This window comes from Phyllosticta capitalensis (genome assembly GCF_038381095.1).
Source record: "Phyllosticta capitalensis strain CBS 128856 chromosome Unknown BKA78scaffold_13, whole genome shotgun sequence".
NCBI classification, from domain to species: domain Eukaryota; kingdom Fungi; phylum Ascomycota; class Dothideomycetes; order Botryosphaeriales; family Phyllostictaceae; genus Phyllosticta; species Phyllosticta capitalensis.
Window position 1 is genome coordinate 737,037 of NW_027117451.1, and position 19,207 is coordinate 756,243.

The 19,207-nt window shown below is 55.0% G+C and overlaps 9 protein-coding genes across 9 annotated transcripts; 6 read left to right on the plus strand and 3 right to left on the minus strand.

Annotated features, from left to right (window-relative positions):
• Positions 1 to 1,362: 1,362 nt before the first annotated feature.
• On the minus strand, positions 1,363 to 2,749 carry BKA78DRAFT_61279 (uncharacterized protein). Its single transcript, XM_066893465.1, has 2 exons — positions 2,665 to 2,749; positions 1,363 to 1,736 (listed from the first exon to the last, which is right to left on the minus strand). The coding sequence occupies exons 1-2, from the start codon at positions 2,704 to 2,706 to the stop codon at positions 1,395 to 1,397; spliced, it is 384 nt and encodes a 127-aa protein (XP_066738637.1). The 5' UTR covers positions 2,707 to 2,749; the 3' UTR covers positions 1,363 to 1,394.
• A 715-nt stretch (positions 2,750 to 3,464) lies between these two features.
• Positions 3,465 to 7,082, plus strand: BKA78DRAFT_339263 (fungal-specific transcription factor domain-containing protein; the record flags this gene model as incomplete). The annotated part of the gene is made up of 8 exons (XM_066890278.1): positions 3,465 to 3,897; positions 3,951 to 4,017; positions 4,101 to 4,145; positions 4,198 to 4,420; positions 4,468 to 4,635; positions 4,791 to 4,975; positions 5,024 to 6,074; positions 6,120 to 7,082. Exons 1-8 carry the CDS (start codon positions 3,784 to 3,786, stop codon positions 7,078 to 7,080), a joined length of 2,814 nt encoding a protein of 937 aa, XP_066738638.1. The 5' UTR covers positions 3,465 to 3,783.
• Positions 7,083 to 7,617: 535 nt separating this feature from the next.
• On the minus strand, positions 7,618 to 8,692 carry BKA78DRAFT_300415 (uncharacterized protein; the record flags this gene model as incomplete). Its single annotated transcript, XM_066887195.1, has 2 exons — positions 7,618 to 8,342; positions 8,395 to 8,692. The coding sequence occupies 2 exons, from the start codon at positions 8,690 to 8,692 to the stop codon at positions 7,618 to 7,620; spliced, it is 1,023 nt and encodes a 340-aa protein (XP_066738639.1).
• Positions 8,608 to 9,589, minus strand: BKA78DRAFT_328043 (monothiol glutaredoxin-5). Its single transcript, XM_066889566.1, has 3 exons — positions 9,507 to 9,589; positions 9,173 to 9,449; positions 8,608 to 9,100 (listed from the first exon to the last, which is right to left on the minus strand). The coding sequence occupies exons 1-3, from the start codon at positions 9,531 to 9,533 to the stop codon at positions 8,919 to 8,921; spliced, it is 486 nt and encodes a 161-aa protein (XP_066738640.1). The 5' UTR covers positions 9,534 to 9,589; the 3' UTR covers positions 8,608 to 8,918.
• Positions 9,590 to 9,753: 164 nt separating this feature from the next.
• Positions 9,754 to 10,512, plus strand: BKA78DRAFT_259719 (flavoprotein; the record flags this gene model as incomplete). Its single annotated transcript, XM_066885401.1, has 2 exons — positions 9,754 to 10,218; positions 10,258 to 10,512. The coding sequence occupies 2 exons, from the start codon at positions 9,754 to 9,756 to the stop codon at positions 10,510 to 10,512; spliced, it is 720 nt and encodes a 239-aa protein (XP_066738641.1).
• Positions 10,513 to 11,246: 734 nt separating this feature from the next.
• On the plus strand, positions 11,247 to 13,785 carry BKA78DRAFT_328045 (AFG1-like ATPase-domain-containing protein). The gene is made up of 2 exons (XM_066889567.1): positions 11,247 to 11,418; positions 11,487 to 13,785. Exons 1-2 carry the CDS (start codon positions 11,307 to 11,309, stop codon positions 13,628 to 13,630), a joined length of 2,256 nt encoding a protein of 751 aa, XP_066738642.1. The 5' UTR covers positions 11,247 to 11,306; the 3' UTR covers positions 13,631 to 13,785.
• A 1,605-nt stretch (positions 13,786 to 15,390) lies between these two features.
• BKA78DRAFT_300419 (uncharacterized protein) lies at positions 15,391 to 15,958 on the plus strand (the record flags this gene model as incomplete). The annotated part of the gene is made up of 2 exons (XM_066887196.1): positions 15,391 to 15,515; positions 15,556 to 15,958. The coding sequence occupies 2 exons, from the start codon at positions 15,391 to 15,393 to the stop codon at positions 15,956 to 15,958; spliced, it is 528 nt and encodes a 175-aa protein (XP_066738643.1).
• A 425-nt stretch (positions 15,959 to 16,383) lies between these two features.
• Positions 16,384 to 17,278, plus strand: BKA78DRAFT_328049 (uncharacterized protein). The gene is made up of 2 exons (XM_066889568.1): positions 16,384 to 16,485; positions 16,564 to 17,278. The coding sequence occupies exons 1-2, from the start codon at positions 16,412 to 16,414 to the stop codon at positions 16,943 to 16,945; spliced, it is 456 nt and encodes a 151-aa protein (XP_066738644.1). The 5' UTR covers positions 16,384 to 16,411; the 3' UTR covers positions 16,946 to 17,278.
• BKA78DRAFT_61373 (uncharacterized protein) lies at positions 16,671 to 17,725 on the plus strand. The gene has a single exon (XM_066893466.1). It carries the CDS (start codon positions 17,056 to 17,058, stop codon positions 17,632 to 17,634), a length of 579 nt encoding a protein of 192 aa, XP_066738645.1. The 5' UTR covers positions 16,671 to 17,055; the 3' UTR covers positions 17,635 to 17,725.
• Positions 17,726 to 19,207: the final 1,482 nt, after the last annotated feature.

The following is a 19,207-nucleotide window of genomic DNA, read 5'->3' on the forward strand; positions in this document are numbered from 1 at the left end:
ATGGCCTCCCACGCATCTACCTCGCACATGCATCTGTTCTACTCACTCACCTATTTGCTCACTCCCTTGCACGAAGGCTCTGAGCGGACACACAGAGCGCGAGCGAGCGAGCAGAGAGATGGGGATAGAGTGAAAATGGAAGAAGGAAGGAAGGGGGGAATACAGAAGACGACGGAAGACCGATGGGAGAAAGAAAGACATGAAGATTGTTTAGGGATCTGGGTGTGTTTTCAGCAACCAAACACCGCCTTGTTGAATGAGTTTCTCCCCTACACAGCACGACTAAACACTCATTCATAGCATGTGTCATGCTATGCTGCCGAGATTTCGTTTGGTTTCCGCAGAAGGCATGGAATGGCATGGCATGGCACCCACCTTCCCCTTCCCTACTCGCCCCATTCCCTCCCCTCTTCTTCAGCTAGCTAGTCCTCTGTCACGTCCCCTTTGGCAGCTGACTAACCGCATTGCTTGACTACTCCCCGCCATCTGCCTACTCCACGCACTCTACCGTGCTACCTTGGGTCTTGCGGACCGATCGCCACCTGCCCTGGGTGAGGTACTACGCACTTGCTACAGCACATTGAAGAGTCAGAACATTAAAGGGTCAGAACATTAAAGAACCAAGCATACCCTACCTAGTTCAGATGCACGGCTCCTCACAGCCAATGACCCGATCAGGAAATGCGGCACCTGAAAAGGAATAAAAGAGGGCCAAAAAGACGTTCCGGGGTTCCCACAGACTCTCCAAAGGGGTCGAAAAGGTGCTACTAGTCCTATAATGCGTATCTAGTCACAAGAGACGTCATTCCAAGAAGAACGTGTCAAAACAAATTCTCAACTACATATTTTACATTTGCGAGACTCCTTCCAAGAAGTCAGCGGTAGCCTCGAGTGGCCGGGTTGGAAATACATATTCTCTGAGAATCATCTCCACAAAGACCTCGGTTCATCTCCCGGTCGCGGCTTCGATTTTTGCCCTTTTCTTTTCAACTTACCGACCTCTTGTCTCCTTTTTTGCCTTCCCTTTCCCGTTGCGATGGACCACCACACAGTCGCTGAGGACGCGCTTGGCCGAAGGATGAGAGAACGGTCGCTTTTTGGGATTGATATACTGCGAGCTAGGCCCCTGGATTTGTCCTGGCGACAATACTGCGCACGCGTCTTCGTCCTCATACTTATGAAAAGGAGGCCTCACGCTTCTCGGAGCCTCCTCGCGCCCGCATCGACGCGTCGTCGCGTGGAAGAGGAGGACGTCACGGCCATAGATCCGATCTACGGCTCCTCATCGCGTTCACGCCGACTGACCTACCTACCTACTTACCCTCCCTGACTGCACCCCCAATCAGGACGCCCATGATTCCAGACGAAACGATAGGTTATTCGGCCCCATCACATCATCTATGTGAGAACGGGCGGAAGCTCCGCAAGTGAGATGAAATGTCGATGCCCATTCCACGCATCGGGAGGTGCAATCGTGCATGTATGTAGGTGCGTGCCTGCATGGTGCATGAGTGCATGCGTCTAGGCTGCAGCAGCCAGTGTGGCAGCGAGGCAGGAAAGCAGGCGAGCGTGGCACACCAGCATACGTACGTGCGTGCGTGGGCCAGCTCGCTCGGCTTCGCGTCCCTTCTCTTCTGTATGCGTGTTGTGTTGGTTGCAGCAGGGCTGCTTGTTTGGCATCTGGGCGCAATCTGGGCGGCTGCTCGGCTGGCTGAGCTCATGTTGTGGGAGGATAGCTGTGTGAGAGGTTAATGAGGTAGATGTGGTTCTGCGCGTGTGGATTGCGTGTTATGGGGTTGATGATGGACCGGCTGGTTGCGGTGGAAAAGGCCTGGTCTTCTCGACTCTTCCAAACTTGGGTCATCTCCCCAGTCGAAACCCAAGGTTGGACAAGAAGAAACAAAGATCGGCTGCTGCGATGGGTGGTTCATCCCCCCCCTTGGGCCATCAACATCGTCATGATAGGGGCCAGAATCAACAACGGGCTTCGGGCCAACCTTTCTTTTCCCCTTCTCCTGCGTTCGGCGCGGACGGGTGTGTAGGACACGGACAGGACGGGCTTGTCGGCTTGAGTTCCCCGAGCCCAATCAAGAGATTGGTCGTCTGCATCGATCTCTCGTCTGTCGGGCGTTGCCGCTGGGCTGAAATGTCGGACCGCAGACAAAGTAAAGTGGAGGGCGAAATGAAGCAAAGTAAGTATCCGTAATTGCCATGGTGCAGCGGACTGGTCATCTTGGCGTCGTCTCCGAGGGAGCGGATATGTGCGTCATAATCTCTTGTACATCTCGCTTTGGCGGTCCTACAACATAGATGAAGGTTGGAGTTCACCAGTAACGGTGTCCCTCAAGTTGAGAGGAAGCGCGTAAGCAGCCGTTCGTTGTTCCTGCGCCTGTCCGCCCTGCCACGCGCGAGACAGCCAAGCCTTGCTGTTGTGCGGCCAGACGTGGAGCAAATGTGCTTGGAAAGGCGGGTAGCACGAGCAGCCGAGTCGAGTAGCGGCGCCCGTTGCCCGTTGCAAGTATGAGACATGCAAGCAGAAAAAGCGACGAGTGACGACAAGGCTTGGTTTGACATGGTCGCACGTAGCCGCCGAAGAAGACGTAGGTTCGATTGAGCCTCAACAGGGGAAGACGCGCCAAATTGCAATCGCGTGTCGACACTCACCTGGTAAAAAGATGTGTCGTGATTTGCTCGGTAGGGCCTCATAGCGTGCCCATGCTGCAGGCGAGGCGGGGTGCAGCGGGTGAGCGGCCGCGCTGTCAACCATGTGTTGCTTCATTCATTTAGCAGCAACGGCGGCAGGTCAGTGGTTCGGTGGCGGCGGCTACGCGGACAGCAAGAGCCACAATGTGGAGAAGAACAGGTCATGTAGGGGTTGGTTTGGGGAGGCGCCGTTGTGGCGTGCGTGCGCAGGTGCAGGTCTGGATGCGTGACAAGGCCGAGGAGATGAGGCGGATGGCGGACTTGGCTCTTTCGAGATGGACGAGCGGCTGTTGCTTGGTGTTGAGGGTCGATATGGGAGTGCAAAGGGGCTTTTTCCCGACTGCGGTGGTGGTGGTTGTTTCGTGGCGCGCCGAGGGGGAAGCGAGGGGGAGAATGGACATTGTTCTGCAAGAAGCTGGAAAGGTACAGTCGATACGGCCGAAGACGTCTTGATGGATGTTGTTGTGATAGAGTTGGGGGAGCGATCAAGGAAGAGGCGGGAAACGGGGCCGACGACCAAGGCGGAAGGAACGCGGACGGGCGGGAACTTTTGCTACGGACTAGTGCAACGCTGTCATGGAGGTTTGTCGACTCAACAACAACACCGAGCTCTTGAAGTTCGCACCGTCAGATCGTCGTCATGTGGGGCATCCGGGGCCAGCGAAGCTATACCGCAGTGGGAAGCCAAGCTCCGGGGACAACATGGGCGTGGATGGCTTCGTCTGCGCGCGGGGTGGGGAAGGACCAATATCCAAAGCAATCCTGAGTCGTACCTCGTCAACGACAAAGGGTCCATAAGGCGGCTATTCTCGTCATGTCCATGTCCCTACCTCACTCCCTCCCTCGCCATGTCATCCTAATACCTGTCGGCCCTTCCTGTCTCCTGTCCTGGGCCTGGTCTCCTGTTGTTGTTGCTGCTCCCTCACGACTCTCCGATCACCATCTCACGCACCCCCAACCGTCTGACATTCGGCTTGCCATGTATGTTCGGCCTCGGTCACGCTCTAGTACCACCCTCTCGCCACCCTCCGACTCTTCCTTCAACGCCTGAGCCATTGTCGTCCATTTCTCCGCGCAGCCATGACCACGCATGCTGCTGCTAGGCCGCAGGTCGGCATTGATCGTTTGCCCCAGCGCCGGGTGAGCAACGAGCCGCGAGAGGCCATGAACTGCAAGAGCTGTCGGAAGAGAAAGGTATTTGATGTCTCGATTTTCCCAACGAGCGAGTCGTTGAACTGGCTGCGCAGATAAAATGCAATCGTCTGAAGCCAACATGTGAGGCTTGCCAGGTCTTTGCCTGCCCATGTATTTACGGTGCGTACAATTGCAATCAGCTGCATTATCGTTCTTCCAATTTTAGCCTGTTTTGGATCTGGTAGCTGATTGGGTCTTTGCAGACGCTGTTCCCAAGAAGCGCGGACCAAAGACCGATGTCCTCGAAGGTTGGAACATGATCACCCCAAGTCCAATGCAACGTTGCTCACATATGCACAGCTTTACTCAAACGTGTAGACGGCCTTGAAAAACGACTCCACGAAGAGAATAAGGAGAAGCCAATTGACGACACTGATGATCTCCAAACTGCGCCCGAAGCTGCACATGAGCCAGAGCCCCCGAAGCCCGCGAGCGCACCCCCGGTACCTCAGCAGCCACGGACAGAAAGAAATCCAAATCTAAAGACCAGTGCACCTGTTGCCATCTCTCCTCCGCAACCCATGTGCGATACCTTGCCGAAATTCTGGGCCATCTACTGACATTTTAAAGTCAGCAAACTCCACTGTATCCTAGGACCGACATCTTACTAGATGCATACTTTGCGCGGCTGCACGGGAAGCCGTACTACATCTTGGACGAATTGACGACAAGACAACGATTGCAGCATAACCAACTACCAAGCCATTTGGCTTACGCCATCTATGCCGTCAGCGCTCGGTAGGTCATCATCTCCTGGACAAAATCTTGACTGACCCACCCATGGGTTCTCGAATTTTCATTGCATTGCACAGTTACAGGAAGGCGATGGCAATAAAGAGCTAGATTTGGGATATGGGAGCCTGGTAAATCTGGCATTGGTCTGACTTTTGCAGTTATGTCCCTCACAGCCATGTTGGAGGCTACAGTGCCGCCGTCCGCGCGTCTGACGACTACGCTACCCGATCTCGACTGGAGCTGGATCCCGACGAGCCCTGTATTGAGAGCCTGCAAACATTGCTCTTGCTTTCTCAGGCCAACTATCAAGCTGGTCGAGGGAAGAAAGCATACATGCTGCTAAGTAAGCTTGAATTGTGGGACGAGAGTGATGGCCACTAACTCGAAGAAGCAACGGCAATCAGCATGGCATTTGCTCTAGAGCTACACCGAGAGCTCCCTATGATGATCAATGTCCCTCCCTCTGAGCGTGAAGGCCGCCGACGACTATTTTGGGCATGCTACCTAATGGACCGCTTCCTCGCTTGTGGATCCAAAAGACCATCACAAATCGCCGACGAATGTATCTTCCTCCGGCTGCCTTCATCAGTCTCAACACCCGGGTCCATGATGATGGAAGGCGACTTTTTCAGGAACGGCTCCAACATGCCGTACGTGGCCGGACCGTGCAGACAGAACCAGAGTAGTTCTGTAATGCTCATCGGGATCACAAGAATATTGGGCGTGACGAATCGATATCTGGCAGCCGGTGGTGTCAAGGGCGACTCGCATTTCCCATGGCATTCGCTTTCCAATCTTTCCAAAATTCGCCATGAGCTGGACATGTGGGCTACCGAGACACAAGAAACCTTTAGTTCTCTCGAAAACCTCTTTGGTCACCAGGAAAGCACCCTCTTGGTTTTGAGCAAGCTCATCTACCACATTATTCACTGCTTGATCTACCGCACCTTTCTCCCTATGGATCTGGCCGAGCTCTCTATTACTGGACAGCACCAGTCCTGGCAGATAGAAGCAACCAACTTGTGCTTCTTGCACGCCAACGCCATTGCCGAGCTTGTCGAGATTGGTCGCACGTCATCGATTATCGACTGGCCCGCCTTCGTCGGCTACTGCGTCGGCACCGCTGGAACAATCCATGTGCACGGAGCACACTATCAGGGCCGAGACGGCGAGGTATACTCGACAAGTGCGGAACTCCTCGCAAGGGAGATGCAACAATTGGCAGAATTGCGGTTCATTTGGGCGGGTGTACAGCACCAGAGGGATACATTGCAGTGGATCTACGGCTGCCACTCCGAATTGGTGAAGAGCATGGCTGGAAACTCCATGAGATTCAGTCCAACAATGGACTTGGAGGACTTTTTCGACCGCTATCCTGGACATGCCATTGATGGAGCACACGTCACGTTTCAGGACTTGTCCCTCGATACAGTCCATGATAGGTAAGCTGATACTTACCCTTGAATGTTCGTCGCTTATGGTAGCAGCATTTCTTTGTATTCCCAATCCCCTCAAAGCGCCTTCATACCCTCCACAGCATTTCCCTTTAAAATTCAGCCGCCTGTCCTGCCCTCACAACCGACACAATCAACAAGTCCCGTCGAGCGCCGTCGCAAGCGTCGCTGCACGACCGGCGTCAACCAATCTAGCAGCAAAACCGCCACTAGCAATGCATCATCAATCCACAAACCAACCTCTTCCAACACGATTCAAAATACAACAAACTCGCCCCCTCTTGCCCAAGCCGACAAGCCCAACACGATCGACGCCCACCGCGACATCAACGTGACCACAAACCTCCCATCCTTCCACCAGCAAATCATAACGCCCTTTTCGCCCACCTTCACCTTTACCGCATCCTTCACACCCGACCCAGCGCCCGCATCAGCATCGGCGCAACACAGCCGGAGCAACAGCAACAGCAGCAACAACAACAAGGTTACCAACGTGTCTTCCACAGAGGCGCAGGCGAATGGTGCTGCCACCGCCGCCACGCCCGCGCCCTCCAACACCTCGAGTGCCTCGATTGCCGTCCCACCGCAACCACACGTCGCCGCCGCCGCCGCCTCCACGCCCTCCTTCGACGCCATCTTCTCCATCCCCACGCCGCAGTACGCCGAGCCCTCGCCGCCCGACCACGACGTAACCGCCACTTCTGACACCAAAGCTTCCGCCCCAAATCCGCACACCTCCACCTCCTCCTCATCCTTCCCCCAATACCACCCCCCTCAAACAACCGCAAGCAAAGCCGACCACGACCTCCCGTCCTTGCCTTCTCACACCACCGCAAGTCACGCGCCGAACCAGCCGCCGACGCCTGGCGCGGCCAGCGCGGCCGGCTCCACCATCAGCGAGGAAGACCCCTTTTTGACGTTTTTGCAGCAGCTGACGGATAACGAGGCGACGGGGAGGGGTGGGCCGAGCGATTTGGATTTCTTTTTGAGTTGAGGGGTTGAGAGGAGCATGGGGAGGGGTGGGGGGTGAGGGGGGAAAGCGGGCTGTACGATAGTGATGTGGTGATGCTTTGATACCTCTACCTACCACCGTGGTGTTTGTGAATGATATCCCCGACATTCGACATGTGACATGATGATGCACCCGCAGCGCTGTTTCCGTGTGCTGTTGCTTGTGGCGTGCGTCTGCCCTCTTGCCATCGAGGAGACGACGGGCCTTGACCAATGAAGCCAGATTTTGAACCGCTTCTCCTTGCGTCCGTCGGGTGCTCGCCGATCAAGTTGAGTCGATGTTAGGCGAGAAACATGTCCCTTCCAGACCGTAGTAGTATTACCTCCTAGTACCTCATAAGGCGCGAAGAATAGCAATTCGCCGCCTAGCTATGCAGCCAGCTATTCCCAGATATGTAGTAAGTAGCTAAGCAAGTGCCCATCCATCAATCATGATGCGTCCTCTCACACACAAGTTCCTCTTCCCGCACACGCCCCACAGTCAAGCTCGAGGTACACTCCCCAGACTCGAGACACCCTCCTACAACTCGCCCATGGTGCGTATCGTATCAGCAAGGAAGCGCTCCTGGCGCCTCTTCAGCGCCTTCTCCGCCTCCTTCATCTCCCTCACGCCCGCCTCAAACTCGTCCGCCACATCGACCACTTCTCTCCTGAGCGCCTCGATCACCGCGGCATCGACGCCATTGGTCGGCCTCATGCCTGCCGCAAACTCCTCTTCCGTCAGCGACCCGTACTGGATGGTCTGCCCCAACTCGCGTATTTCGTCCGTCACGCCCTCCCACTCGGCCTCGAGCTCGGCGATGAGCTTCTCCTCGGCCGCGACGATGGCGCGGAACTCTTCCATGCTGTCGCCCAGCGTTGTGATGGTAACGGGAACGCCTGACTCGGGCACGGCGGCCAGCCTGTACTTCTCCTCCGCGAGCGGGCGGGTCAATCGGGCGATGTACGCGTTGTGCAAGCGGCAAAGCTCCGTGGATGATGGCTCGGGGCGGGTCTGATCTGCGTTGTTGGCGGCTTCGTGCTCTTGTTCGGGGGAGGAGCTGAGGAAGGGACCTTTGCTCGGTTTCGCGATTTTGGCTTTGGCGGGTGGTGTGGGTTGCTTCAGCTTGGTGGGAGAGCTGCCAGCTGTGGTGGTGGAGGGATCGTCGTATGCGCTATTGATGCGGGCAAGCAGCGAGGATTGTGCTTCGTCGAGGAGGGCTTGGGCGTTTGTTAGGACGCCTTTGCGGGCGCCGGTGGTCGCTTCTACGTGGTGTGAGGAGGGATAGCCAGAAAAGAGAGTAAGAGCGCATCTCACCACTGAACATAGATGACAGCGAATCGCGCTGAGAAAGCTGGGTCTTTTCGAGCTTGGCTTTCTCCCATGTGCGCATGGCATTGTTCTTCAGAACGCGCTTGCGGATGCCATGCGGCTTGCTCGTCAGTTCGTACTTGGTCGGTCTGCTGTCTCTCTTGCGCCTGGCGTCGTGCAAGTTGATGGAGGGCGGCAGCTGCTGCGTGGATTTCTTGAACAGAGCGGACGTGGATGCAGTAGGCTTGCTCTTTTTTGGGAGATTTACAGGAAAGCGACTGGATAGGGACCGGGTGGCCTCCATGATGTACAATAACAATGAGTAGAGACGGTGAGGTGGAGGAGCGTGGGGTTTTGTAAGTGAGGTGAAAAGGAAAGGCGCGCGGAAAGCACGCGACGTTTTGAGAGGTGAGGACCCTGAATTTAAGGCAACGCCCAACTTCATAAACGCATTAACTGTACAGAGGTATAGAAGGATAAGGGACCGTCCCAGCGCAATTATGACATGAAGACCACGATTTTTCTTGAGGCTACTGGGGCTTCTGGTCGTTTTCTTCTACCGGCTCCTCTGCTACGAGCACGCCCCTCTTCTCCAGCATTTCCGACAGCGAGCCATCTTGGTGCATCGACATCAAAATGTCGCAGCCGCCAATAAACTCGCCGTCCACGTACAGCTGCGGGATCGTCGGCCACTCTGAGTATTCCTTGACTCCTACAAAGCCATTGTCAGAACTGTTTGCCACCCAATTTCAATTCTACCACAACACCGAATTGACCCTCTTACCTTGTCTCAGCTCGGCGTCCTCCAACACGTTGAATGCAATGAATTTGCTCGGATCCACACCCTGCATTCCCAGAATCTGGATGCTGGCTCTCGAGTAGCCGCATTGAGGCATCTCTGGAGTGCCCTTCATGAACAAGACGACTGGAGCAGACTTCACGGCCCGGTCTATCGCAGAGCGAGTCTCGTCGGAGAGGAAGCGGGCTTGGAGCGGAGCGAAGCGTGCGCGCTGCAGCGGGTTGACAAATTGACGCGACGGCCGCACGGCGGCGCGGAAAACCTGGAATTATTTGTTTAGCTACAATCCCATCCGTACTTCGAATTCCATCTGTCTTACGCTCGAAAATGCGGTCCGGGAAAACATTTTGGGCGGTCGTGGAGATGTTTTGGAGCTGGAGTGGCAGCGGAGGTGGACGAAAGTTCGCCGCATTGACATAGTGACGCCTGCCATCGCCGCGCCGCTGACATATCCAAAAACGCCGACTCGACCTTCTGCTCACCACCACGCCATCCCCGGCCAACGCCCAAAATCTCGCCATGGACCCCTGCGAAGCCTTCGACTGAGCTCCAAGCACCCGCTCCACATGTCCTCGACAAGTCTCTCGCGCAGCAACGCTCTCAGTGGCCCGCCGCTCAACGCGGCAGCTTTGCGCGATGACAAGAAAGCGCATCTACTGCTCGCCGCCTCGGGCTCTGTCGCGACCATCAAGATCCCACTAATCATCGAAGCGCTGTCCAAACACCGCAACCTGTCGATCAGGCTCGTCCTGACGTCGTCGGCGGCCGCATTCCTCGCGGGCCAGTCGGCCGAGCAGCCCAGCCTCGAAGCCATCGCGTCTCTGCCCAACCTCGACGGGATCTACCTCGACGAGGACGAATGGAAAGAGCCTTGGGTGCGCGGGAACAACATTTTGCACATTGAGCTGCGCCGATGGGCCGACTTGCTGGTGGTTGCGCCGCTCAGCGCGAATAGCCTCGCCAAAATGGTCAATGGCCTTTGCGACAATCTTCTGTTGTCCACCATTCGCGCATGGGATACGACTGGCACGGTTGACCCTGTGTCGGATGGGGTCGACGATCAGGGTCAGACGATACTGCGGCCGCGAAAGAAGACTATCGTCGTCGCCCCCGCGATGAACACGGCCATGTGGAATCACCCCATCACGACGAAACAAATGGCATTGTTGGAAGGCGACTGGAATGTGAGGAACAATGGATGGGTCGAGGTCTTGCGGCCCATTGAGAAGCGGATCGCATGTGGAGATACGGGTAGTGGTGGCATGAAGGAGTGGAAGGAGATTGTGGTCGTGATTGAGGAAAGGCTGGAGCTTCGATCCGGTTGAAAGGTATGATCGTTTTCTCTTGAGCAGAAGCAAGCTACCTCCAACGCCCACACTGCCTGTCAAGTATTGTCAAAGCGTTGTCCGCCAGAACATCCTACGCAGCGGTCTCCGAGTCCACCTTGGCGATCCATCGAAAAGTATTTTCTGCTGCTCGAATTGACAGCAGTTTAACGAGGAGGCATCGAAAGAATCGAGATATCGGGATATCCACAGATTCATTTGAAATGCCACAACATCAATACTTCCTCATATCAACAAGACGACTGGCATGCTTTCGACTTTTGCGGGGTTTCCGCATGATGTATTTCGCCAAACAAACTCATCGATCAGCAGTTCAACCTCTAGCCAGATAGGTAGCAGTCAACATGGCGCATCGCATGATATATCTTGAAGAGTGAGGGTAAACGTTTACAGACAGCCAAGAAGAGGCAACCCATATGAGGAAGTTCCGCCGGCCTTCATCATATCCAGTCGCTGTTCATGGCGCCTGGCGTCCAAAGAGCCTCATGATAGGACACAATAAAAGAGTTGCAGTGTAGCACTGGCTTACAGTATGATCACAAAGATCCCTTGGTGTAAAAATATATGGAGAAAGCGAAAGTCTTCACGATAGACCAATTTTGAGTACCGTGGTGGTGTGAGATGATGCTGTGGCGTTGCGTCCAGGGATAATCTGGCCCACCGTAGCATTTCGACGCGCGGGAAAAGCCACAATAGCACATAATCACCACCCTCTTTCGCCGAGGTCGGCACCTGGCAACCACAAAAGAACTTGCAGATATTCGTTTGGCCTCATGAATATTCGAAAATACTCGACGGGGGTCACCATCACCAATCCGCTTGTCCTTTACCGCGCTTTGTTGGCGACGAAGCGGATTAGAACCGATCCAGCGCAGCACCGCCTCGGTACGTCATGACGTCCACTTCCATCTTATCTGGTGATGCTATCTGATCCTGGGGTTGACCACGAACAGCGATACATTTACAAAAGCTCTATGAGCGCTTAAAAGACTATGAGCCGACGGTAGAATACAGTCAACGCCTCCATCAGATTACTCGAGCCATCAGCGCCGGCCAACCTCACGCCACTCTCCCGCACGACACGGGAAGCGCCTCGTCATGGCTGTGGTCAACGTTGCTGCCCCAGAAAGAAAAGAACGACAGCAGAGCCTTGACAAGGGTCATTACCAGTCATGAAGCCGCCATGGAACTCGACTCGCCCAGGGGCTTGATGCTGCACGGCGAAGTCGGCACAGGCAAGAGCATGCTCATTGACCTCTTCGCCGACTGCCTCCCGAATCAGAAAAAGAAGAGATTCCACTTCAACACCTTTATGCTGGAGACTTTTGCAAAGCTCGAGCTACTCCGCAAGCAACGTGGCTCCGGCTTGATCAACGAAGACGACCATTCTCTCCTGATGCTGGCACGTGACATGATCCAGGCCTCCCCTATCCTGTTTCTGGACGAATTTCAACTGCCGGACCGCGCTGCCTCCAAGATCATGTCGACGCTTTTGACCAGTTTCTTTCATCTTGGGGGCGTCTTGATAGCCACCAGCAACCGCATGCCGGAGGAGTTGGCCAAAGCGTCAGGCATGGAGTTTACGCCGCCACCGACCAGAATGGACTCCCTTCGATGGAGATTCGGCATGCCTGTGCGTGAGAAACGAAGCGACAATATGTTTTCTGGAAGAGGAGACTTTGCGCCTTTCTTGGAAGTACTCAAAGCACGATGTGAGGTTTGGGAAATGGATGGCGGCAAGGACTACCGGCGAAGCGAGTCCGAGGCAGCTTCAAAGGAGTCGTCGATGCCAAACTCGATAGGCTCGCAATTGACGGCGAGTCTGTCGGGACTCCCGGGCTCTGGAGTCGCCGAAGACAAGACGCCAAAAGGCATGATTTTGCCCAAGTACTACTACGTCAAACCGTCCGCCGACGAGGCCACCGAGTCCCATGAGTCTTGGTCGAGAAGCTTCAGAGAAGCAGAACAAGAAGCAGCCGGCCAGAGCTCGACTTGGTCACCGAGCACAATGCACGTCTACGGACGCAAAGTACCCATCCCGCGGCAAAACAATGGCGTTGCATCTTGGACCTTTACGGAGCTCTGCGGCAGCTCGCTCGGCCCTGCAGACTACATTACCCTCGCGTCTCATTTCCACACCATCGTCCTCACAGACGTCCCTGTGCTTTCGCTGCTGCAGAAGAACGAGGCGAGGCGATTCATCACTCTGCTCGACGCCCTTTATGAGGCGCGCTGCAAGCTCCTCATCACCGCCTCGGCTGGCCCAGACGACATTTTCTTTCCCGAAACTCGACGGCGTGCCTCGAAGACCACTAGCGAAAACCAAGTTGACTCGGATGCCGTCTACTCGGAAACCTTTTCAGACATTTACCAAGACGTAACGGCGCCCTTCCGGCCCAACATCTCGAGCTACGACCCATCGAACCCAGACCCTTCCTACTCGGAGCCAGAGCCGGAGCCAGAGCCAGAGCACGAACCAGACTACACGCACGCACGGCTACAAGGCGTGCTAGCGGCCGACGCACTCGAGGACGACCCGCCCAACCGCGTGCGCCGCGGTCGGGGCCCGGGATTCGCGGGTACCTTCAACGACGAGCGACCCACGGAGATGCCGACCAACATGCGACGACGCACGGCCAGCCCCGACTTTGCTAAGACGGTCGCCTTCACGGGCGAGGACGAAAAATTTGCGTACAAGCGTGCGCGCAGCCGACTGTGGGAGATGTGCGGCGCCAAGTGGTGGGCGCGCACCGAGGAGGGCTGGTGGCGACCACTACCACGCGAGGTGCGGCGGTGGGAGATGCCCGCCGCGGAACGGGAGGCCGCTTCGTCGTCTGCTGATCAGGTCAGCGATGTCGTCATGGGCGAGTCGAGAGACATAGATGCGGAGAAGGACGAGGTTTTGTTTAGACATGGTGCGAGTCCCTTTAGAACGGCGCAAGAGCCACCTCCCAAGATTAATTGGACGCATTTCTGGGGCACGATGAGATGGGGCAAGAGGGCTGGCGCGTGGGGGCAAGGGCCGGACGGTTTAGACGAGAGGAAGAAGGAGAAGGGGTGTTCACCAGAAGGCTGCGGTTGCAAGAGTAAGGCGTGAGCTGATTCGGCATTTAGTCGTTATTCTCGTTCTTTGATTGTCGTTTTTTGGCGCATGCGAGCGAAGTGTTCGTCTCAGGGGTATCTGCTGTGAATAGCTAGTAGCACGTAAAAAAATCTCTTTTGCTGTTTTCCAAGTCTCCAACGTTTGACGGCGCAGCAGTAAATCCGTTTCCTGCGTCCTTAATTTCTCAATGGTGATAGTAAGCCGGTTTGCTATGCCAAAGCCCCGAGTACTCGTGATTCGGCTGCGCGACTGCGATTCCTCATAGTCAGCCAAAAAGCCCTCCCTTTGATACGGCAAGTACCCCACTTCACAGCCATTTCTGCGCACCAATTCCGATCTGTGGCTCTGGTACCGAACGAAAATTTTGCAACATCATTCACTTTTTCCACCTCCCACGTGGACAATTGGTTCAGGGCGCAGCTGTTAGCCGTCAAATCGCCGAACCCTGGTTTCCCCTGGTTGGCCTGGAAACGTCTGTTTTGAGCCTCTGGAACTTGTTTACGCTACGCTTTCTAGCCCCCTGAGTCAGATGCGCGATTTTCAATGAGGAAAAAAATCTCTCGCAAGGTCCACGACCAACGGCAGAGCTGACGGGGCGCAGCAAGACGGCTCGTCCCGTGCCGGCCGCTATCCATGGGGCAGATCCAGCACGGGCATCAGGGGGGCCTATGAACTCGCCCCGAGGTAGCAGTTCCATTGGGACGTGGTGCCTATGCCGTAAGAAATAGGGCATTGCTTCGCTTACATGGCCCAGACTCGATGCCGATTGGCTTTCTGGGTCGTTCGCCGGACATCCAGTTGGAAACTGTGGTGTAATACGATACGGCAATGATTGACTAAAGCAACGAATGACCAGAATTTTGCTGGCTATTTCGCATGGAAGGGAAACTTTGGTTTCTGGATCGCCCGAGAGATGCGGCACTCGACCAACGTGATCAAAAGCCTCTACCAGCTCCCTATCGCTTCGCGTCGTTCAGTGACTGCTCAGTGTCCAATTCCTGCCCGTAGTAAACTCGTAGACATCCATCCAAATTCTCAAAAGCTTCAAAGAATCATAAGCGAACTGGAAGTGAACTCTGGCATACATCGTGACGTATACATCGAATTGTCGATTTCATGTGGCCCCCTGAAAATGCATGCCGTCAATTGCCTCCATGTTGTGCGCTTTTCCAATTACACAAAGCACTTTGCCCTGGTTTAACTTGCCATGGCCCGACTTTTTCGAGTGCTGATTGGCATTCTTCGGGTCTCTTCTTGCCCTAGATGACTCCCTCTTGGATGTTCCGCAACTCGAGTCTTTCCGCACAGGCCTCGCGCGAACCACGAACCGCCAACCATTCTCAACCAGAAGAGTTACTATAGAGACGAGAGAAGGTGGAACCAAAGTTGAGCGTATGCAGCTCAAATAAAAGCCTGCCTCTGCCCTCCTCAATTCTCATCCGCACCTCTCTTGCAAGCCCACTCTCTCGCGAAAACGAAAGGCTCTCACAAAATCTTTCTTTCTTCGCTCAAAGCTTCAAGAATTTCCAACACACATATACATACACACACATATATACACACACCCTGCTCAAAATGGAAACCTCGCCGAAGAGATAGGATCTCCCTCGGCCGAGGACCTCTGGCCCGACCAGAGCCGTCCAATTCGCCACAAAGCAGCAAGCCCCTGCGTGGCAGATCGAATCTTCCTGGAGGCCAAACGACCGCCAGCAATCCCACACGATCACCGGTCCCAGCCCGCGGCAAGCCCCTGCATGGCAAAACAATTCTTCCTGGAGGCCAAAAGACAGCCAGCCATCCGAGACCGCCGCTCCTTCTGCATCTACCCCCGCCTGGCTGAAGAAGGGTGTAGTCGCTCACCTGCCCTACTACAACGAGCGTGAGCACCGCAACTCGCGCCTTGTCTCGGAATTGGCCAGGAAGGAGTACTTCAACCCCGAAGGTTTCTTCGGCCACCCTGTCCTGGTCTTTTCCAATCCTGGAGACAAGGACTACGTGAGGGTGTTCCCGATGACCTCTTACGGGAACAAGAGCGCCGAGGAGAAGTGGTCTGGGATGCACAACCCCCAGGAGAAAGCGGAGCGCCTCGACCAGCTCCCGCAAATCGAACACCCCGGCATCCCCGCATCGGGTCATTCAGCCCTCTTGCGTCTGGGCCCCGGTCAGAAGCTGCAGAAGCGATCCTACGTCTGCTTGACCAATGGCGGATACAACGTCGAGACCAAGCTGCTCACGCACTATGGCCGTGAAGACACTCCGTCCCTTGATCAGAACTCGATCGCCGCCCTCGAGAGACTTGCCAGAAAATACGACCAGCATTGAAGGACCGGTTGCATCTCCGGGGGTTCGTGAGATCTCCGTGGCAGGACTCAACGCCATTGCTCAAGACAACTCCATGGGAACCCCATCCGGCCTGGCCCGACACACCCAGGCGACACATCCAGCGGGAGGAGACCGCGTAAAAACTCCGGCGGAGGAGACCGTCTGACAACTCCATTCGACAAGGCCCGACCAGAAATCCGAGGCGACAAATCCGGTGGCAGGGGACCATCAGACAACCCCTTTCGACAAGGCCCGATCGACAAACCCAGGCGACACATTCGGCGGCGGGGGACCGTCAGACAACCCCCTTCTGGCCCGATGCAACACACCGTGGCCGTCGATGGTGAGCCAAATTGCTGGAGCCCAGGCTATGCCTGGGTGGAAAGCGCAGGCCGCGTCGACGGTTAGGAGAGCTTTCTTTGGGTACCGTCAAAGTACTCCTTTTTTTGCTCGATGTGCCAGGCACGAACAGATCTTTCTCGCGTCCAAATGGCCAGCATTTCATCAGGAGCCTCCTGCCGAAGGCTCTAAAAATTAGTCAGCCAGACAAGGAGTCTTCGCAGTAAGTGCTCGAGAGACTCCCTTTTGATCCGAACTCTGCTTACTTTCAGTTGGAAAATGCTTCCCAGGACTGCTCTGTTCAGAGACCCGGACCAGGAAGACATCGAAAACAACACATTCAAAGTCGAAGCTTCAGCTCAAAAGGCTCTTCAGGATCCGTTCTTCGGGATGTGGCACCAACAACAACTTCCAATGGCATACCAAAGGACCCTAGAACACTTTAAATCAGCCAAAACGTCCTCCAAAAAGGTCTCCAGCCAAGAAAAGAAGAGACCAAACCGCGCTGTTCAAGATCGAATCTTCAGCTCAAAAGGCTCTCCAGAATCGGATCTGGAGCATCCGGTACGGACAAATAACTTCCCATGGGCTCCTGGAAGAATCTGGTTCACTTTATGCCAAAACGGTACGTCGCTTCCATTTCACTGACCACATGCTGACCACAAATTGTTGTCCTGGGATCAGGGACAAATGACAGCTTTCGGCTGCAAGCACGAGCTGCTCGTCCAAGACTCCGGCTGGAAACGAATCTCGGCGAAATGCTTCAAAAAATTGTCTGCCTTCTCTTGTCGTTCGGCACGGCAGCTCCCCCAAAAACAATCTGGGCTGGTGCTGTCCCCAGAGCCGGCTTTCATCAAAACGACTATGCGACAATTCTCCTGGAAAGGCCCAAAACTTCCCCAGTCTTGCCCGGCACACCGGATGAAGACCCTTCCCGCGGCAACTTTCGATCGAGCCCGAGCTGCTCGTGTCTGGAATCCCAAGATCAGCTCGTGTCTGGCGACCAGCTCGTGTCTGGCTACCAGCTCGTGTCTGGCTACCAGCTCGTGTCTGGCTACCAGCTCGTGTCTGGCGACCAGCTCGTGTCTGGCCTGGAGATATCACCAATTGTTCGCACGTCCTTCCACCATACTTCCTCGAGTCTGGTTTCCGGATTGTATTCCTCAGATTGTATTCCCCAGAATGTATTCCCTAGATTGTGTTTCGTACTGCTTTTCTTTTCAGGTTGTCGACGCCCGAAAGGGATGCGCAACCTGACGAGTCAAGGACGCTCGTCAAAGTCCTGGGTGGAGAGGGAAACCAGCGGTCTTTTAGGGTCCTGGGGTAACTTTGTTTGATTTCTGTCTTGTTTTCATTTTGTCAGCTTTTGAATCATCGTTAATGCAACCTTCGAAACACCTGATTCCGTGGTATGAGCTCCGTGACATGCTCGTCTATGCCTGTTGACCTTCCTGTCTTGTCATGCAACTCCCCAGTCGTGGACTTGATTGACAGAAGGATGCTTTTGTCCGCTTTGCTGTGTCGAATGATGTCACGCTTGTGTTGTAAAGGGATATGAGGCCTTTTGCGGGAGTAGAGATGTGTTCTTTTGGCGACATAAGAGGTCGCTTTCAGCTCGTGTGCGGTTTGCCGATCAAAAGACCGGCCGTCGCTGCCCTTGTGTCAACTGCATTCCTTGTCAAGGCGTTTCTCGTCCCGTTGTCTCACGTGGGTAGCTCGCTTTCGGGAAATACCCTGAGTCAAAGCGAATGCGCCTCGGGAGTTTGACGACGGATTTCTTCCTGCGTGGTTGTGGGAGGTTTCCGGTAGGCGCTGGGAGTTGCTTGATGGGGAAGGGATTAGTCGCCGTCTTACCGTATTTGCTGGTTTGATAACGGCTCCAGGTTTTGGGTTCCCGCCGCCTGGGACTGCCGCCTGATACTGCCGCCTTGGACAACGAAAGAGGAAGGAAACATTGCCCACGTCCACAATCTCAAACGAACGGTTTTTCATCCACCTGAGCGGAGGCACTTTGGCCTAGATGAAGTGTGTGGATGGTGATATGTGCTACTCAGTTGGTGCCACTCCATTTGCTTCCCCCAGTTTCAAAGACGCTGACTTGTGCAAAGCTCGCAGAGCTCACAGACTTCACAGGATGCGCTTGGCTCCATTGGGTCCCGAAGCCTCTCCAGTACGCGGCCAAAGTCACCAGCGCCCATGCGGCTTGCAGGCTGTATGGCGTACCCAGAAGATTCCAGAGAGAGCACCATGGTCCTGGAACTTGAAGGTCTTTGTCGCAAAGAACAATGGATTGAAAGGCGTCTTTTCTGCCAAGCCCTTTGTCCACAAACAATGATCCCCGGTTGATAATCCAAGCTGACAGCAATCGAGGAATCCATTCAGGCGCGCCAAACGACAAAGCCAGTGGAAGCGCAATGGCCTGCAAGTCTGGCAAGCCGGGCACCGTGTCAACGCTTCAGTCTGGAAGACTCTAGCCCTTGGTCCACGTCGATTCCTCAACGCGAGTCTGGAAGTCAGTCGGCCGTCGTGTCGCGAGCAGCTGCGATGTGGGTAAAAGAAACTGGACGGTTCCGCCGGAGAAAGACCATTTCCGCGATGTCCATCGGAACAAACCCTTTGGCCAGCACAATGGATGCGCATCTTGGAGGGCCTTTGGCACTCGCCTCGGATCCTCTATTCCTTATGATATGCTCCGAGCGCAACCGATCGTCTGGCGTCCCTTGGTTTTTCGTCTTTTCGAGCGCGAGCGTGCTTGTGATGGACATGGATACTCGCCACACCAAACAGCCGACTGGTTTGCGGCATGATTCCATGCCACAATTTGTGCCTCTGAAGCACCGTTTCCGACATGGAAAGATCCTCTAAGCCCTGGAACGGACTCTCTACTCTTTGCATCTAAGCCAGAGTATA

What these genes read in the sequence shown, in the direction of transcription:
- BKA78DRAFT_61279 (XM_066893465.1), bottom strand. Translation starts at nt 2,706, where the DNA reads ATGAGGCCCTACCGAGCAAATCACGACACATCTTTTTACCAG. An exon ending in ACGACACATCTTTTTACCAG is followed by an intron (nt 1,737 to 2,664) that starts GTGAGTGTCGAC and finishes CCTCTCACACAG; the next exon opens with CTATCCTCCCACAACATGAG.
- BKA78DRAFT_328043 (XM_066889566.1), bottom strand. Translation starts at nt 9,533, where the DNA reads ATGTTTTCCCGGACCGCATTTTCGAGC. An exon ending in CCCGGACCGCATTTTCGAGC is followed by an intron (nt 9,450 to 9,506) that starts GTAAGACAGATG and finishes AAATAATTCCAG; the next exon opens with GTTTTCCGCGCCGCCGTGCG. An exon ending in GGACGCCGAGCTGAGACAAG is followed by an intron (nt 9,101 to 9,172) that starts GTAAGAGGGTCA and finishes ATGGCTTTGTAG; the next exon opens with GAGTCAAGGAATACTCAGAG.
- BKA78DRAFT_328045 (XM_066889567.1), top strand. Translation starts at nt 11,307, where the DNA reads ATGAATATTCGAAAATACTCGACGGGGGTCACCATCACCAATCCGCTT. An exon ending in TCCAGCGCAGCACCGCCTCG is followed by an intron (nt 11,419 to 11,486) that starts GTACGTCATGAC and finishes GACCACGAACAG; the next exon opens with CGATACATTTACAAAAGCTC.
- BKA78DRAFT_328049 (XM_066889568.1), top strand. Translation starts at nt 16,412, where the DNA reads ATGTGCCAGGCACGAACAGATCTTTCTCGCGTCCAAATGGCCAGCATT. An exon ending in GGAGCCTCCTGCCGAAGGCT is followed by an intron (nt 16,486 to 16,563) that starts CTAAAAATTAGT and finishes AACTCTGCTTAC; the next exon opens with TTTCAGTTGGAAAATGCTTC.
- BKA78DRAFT_61373 (XM_066893466.1), top strand. Translation starts at nt 17,056, where the DNA reads ATGCTTCAAAAAATTGTCTGCCTTCTCTTGTCGTTCGGCACGGCAGCT.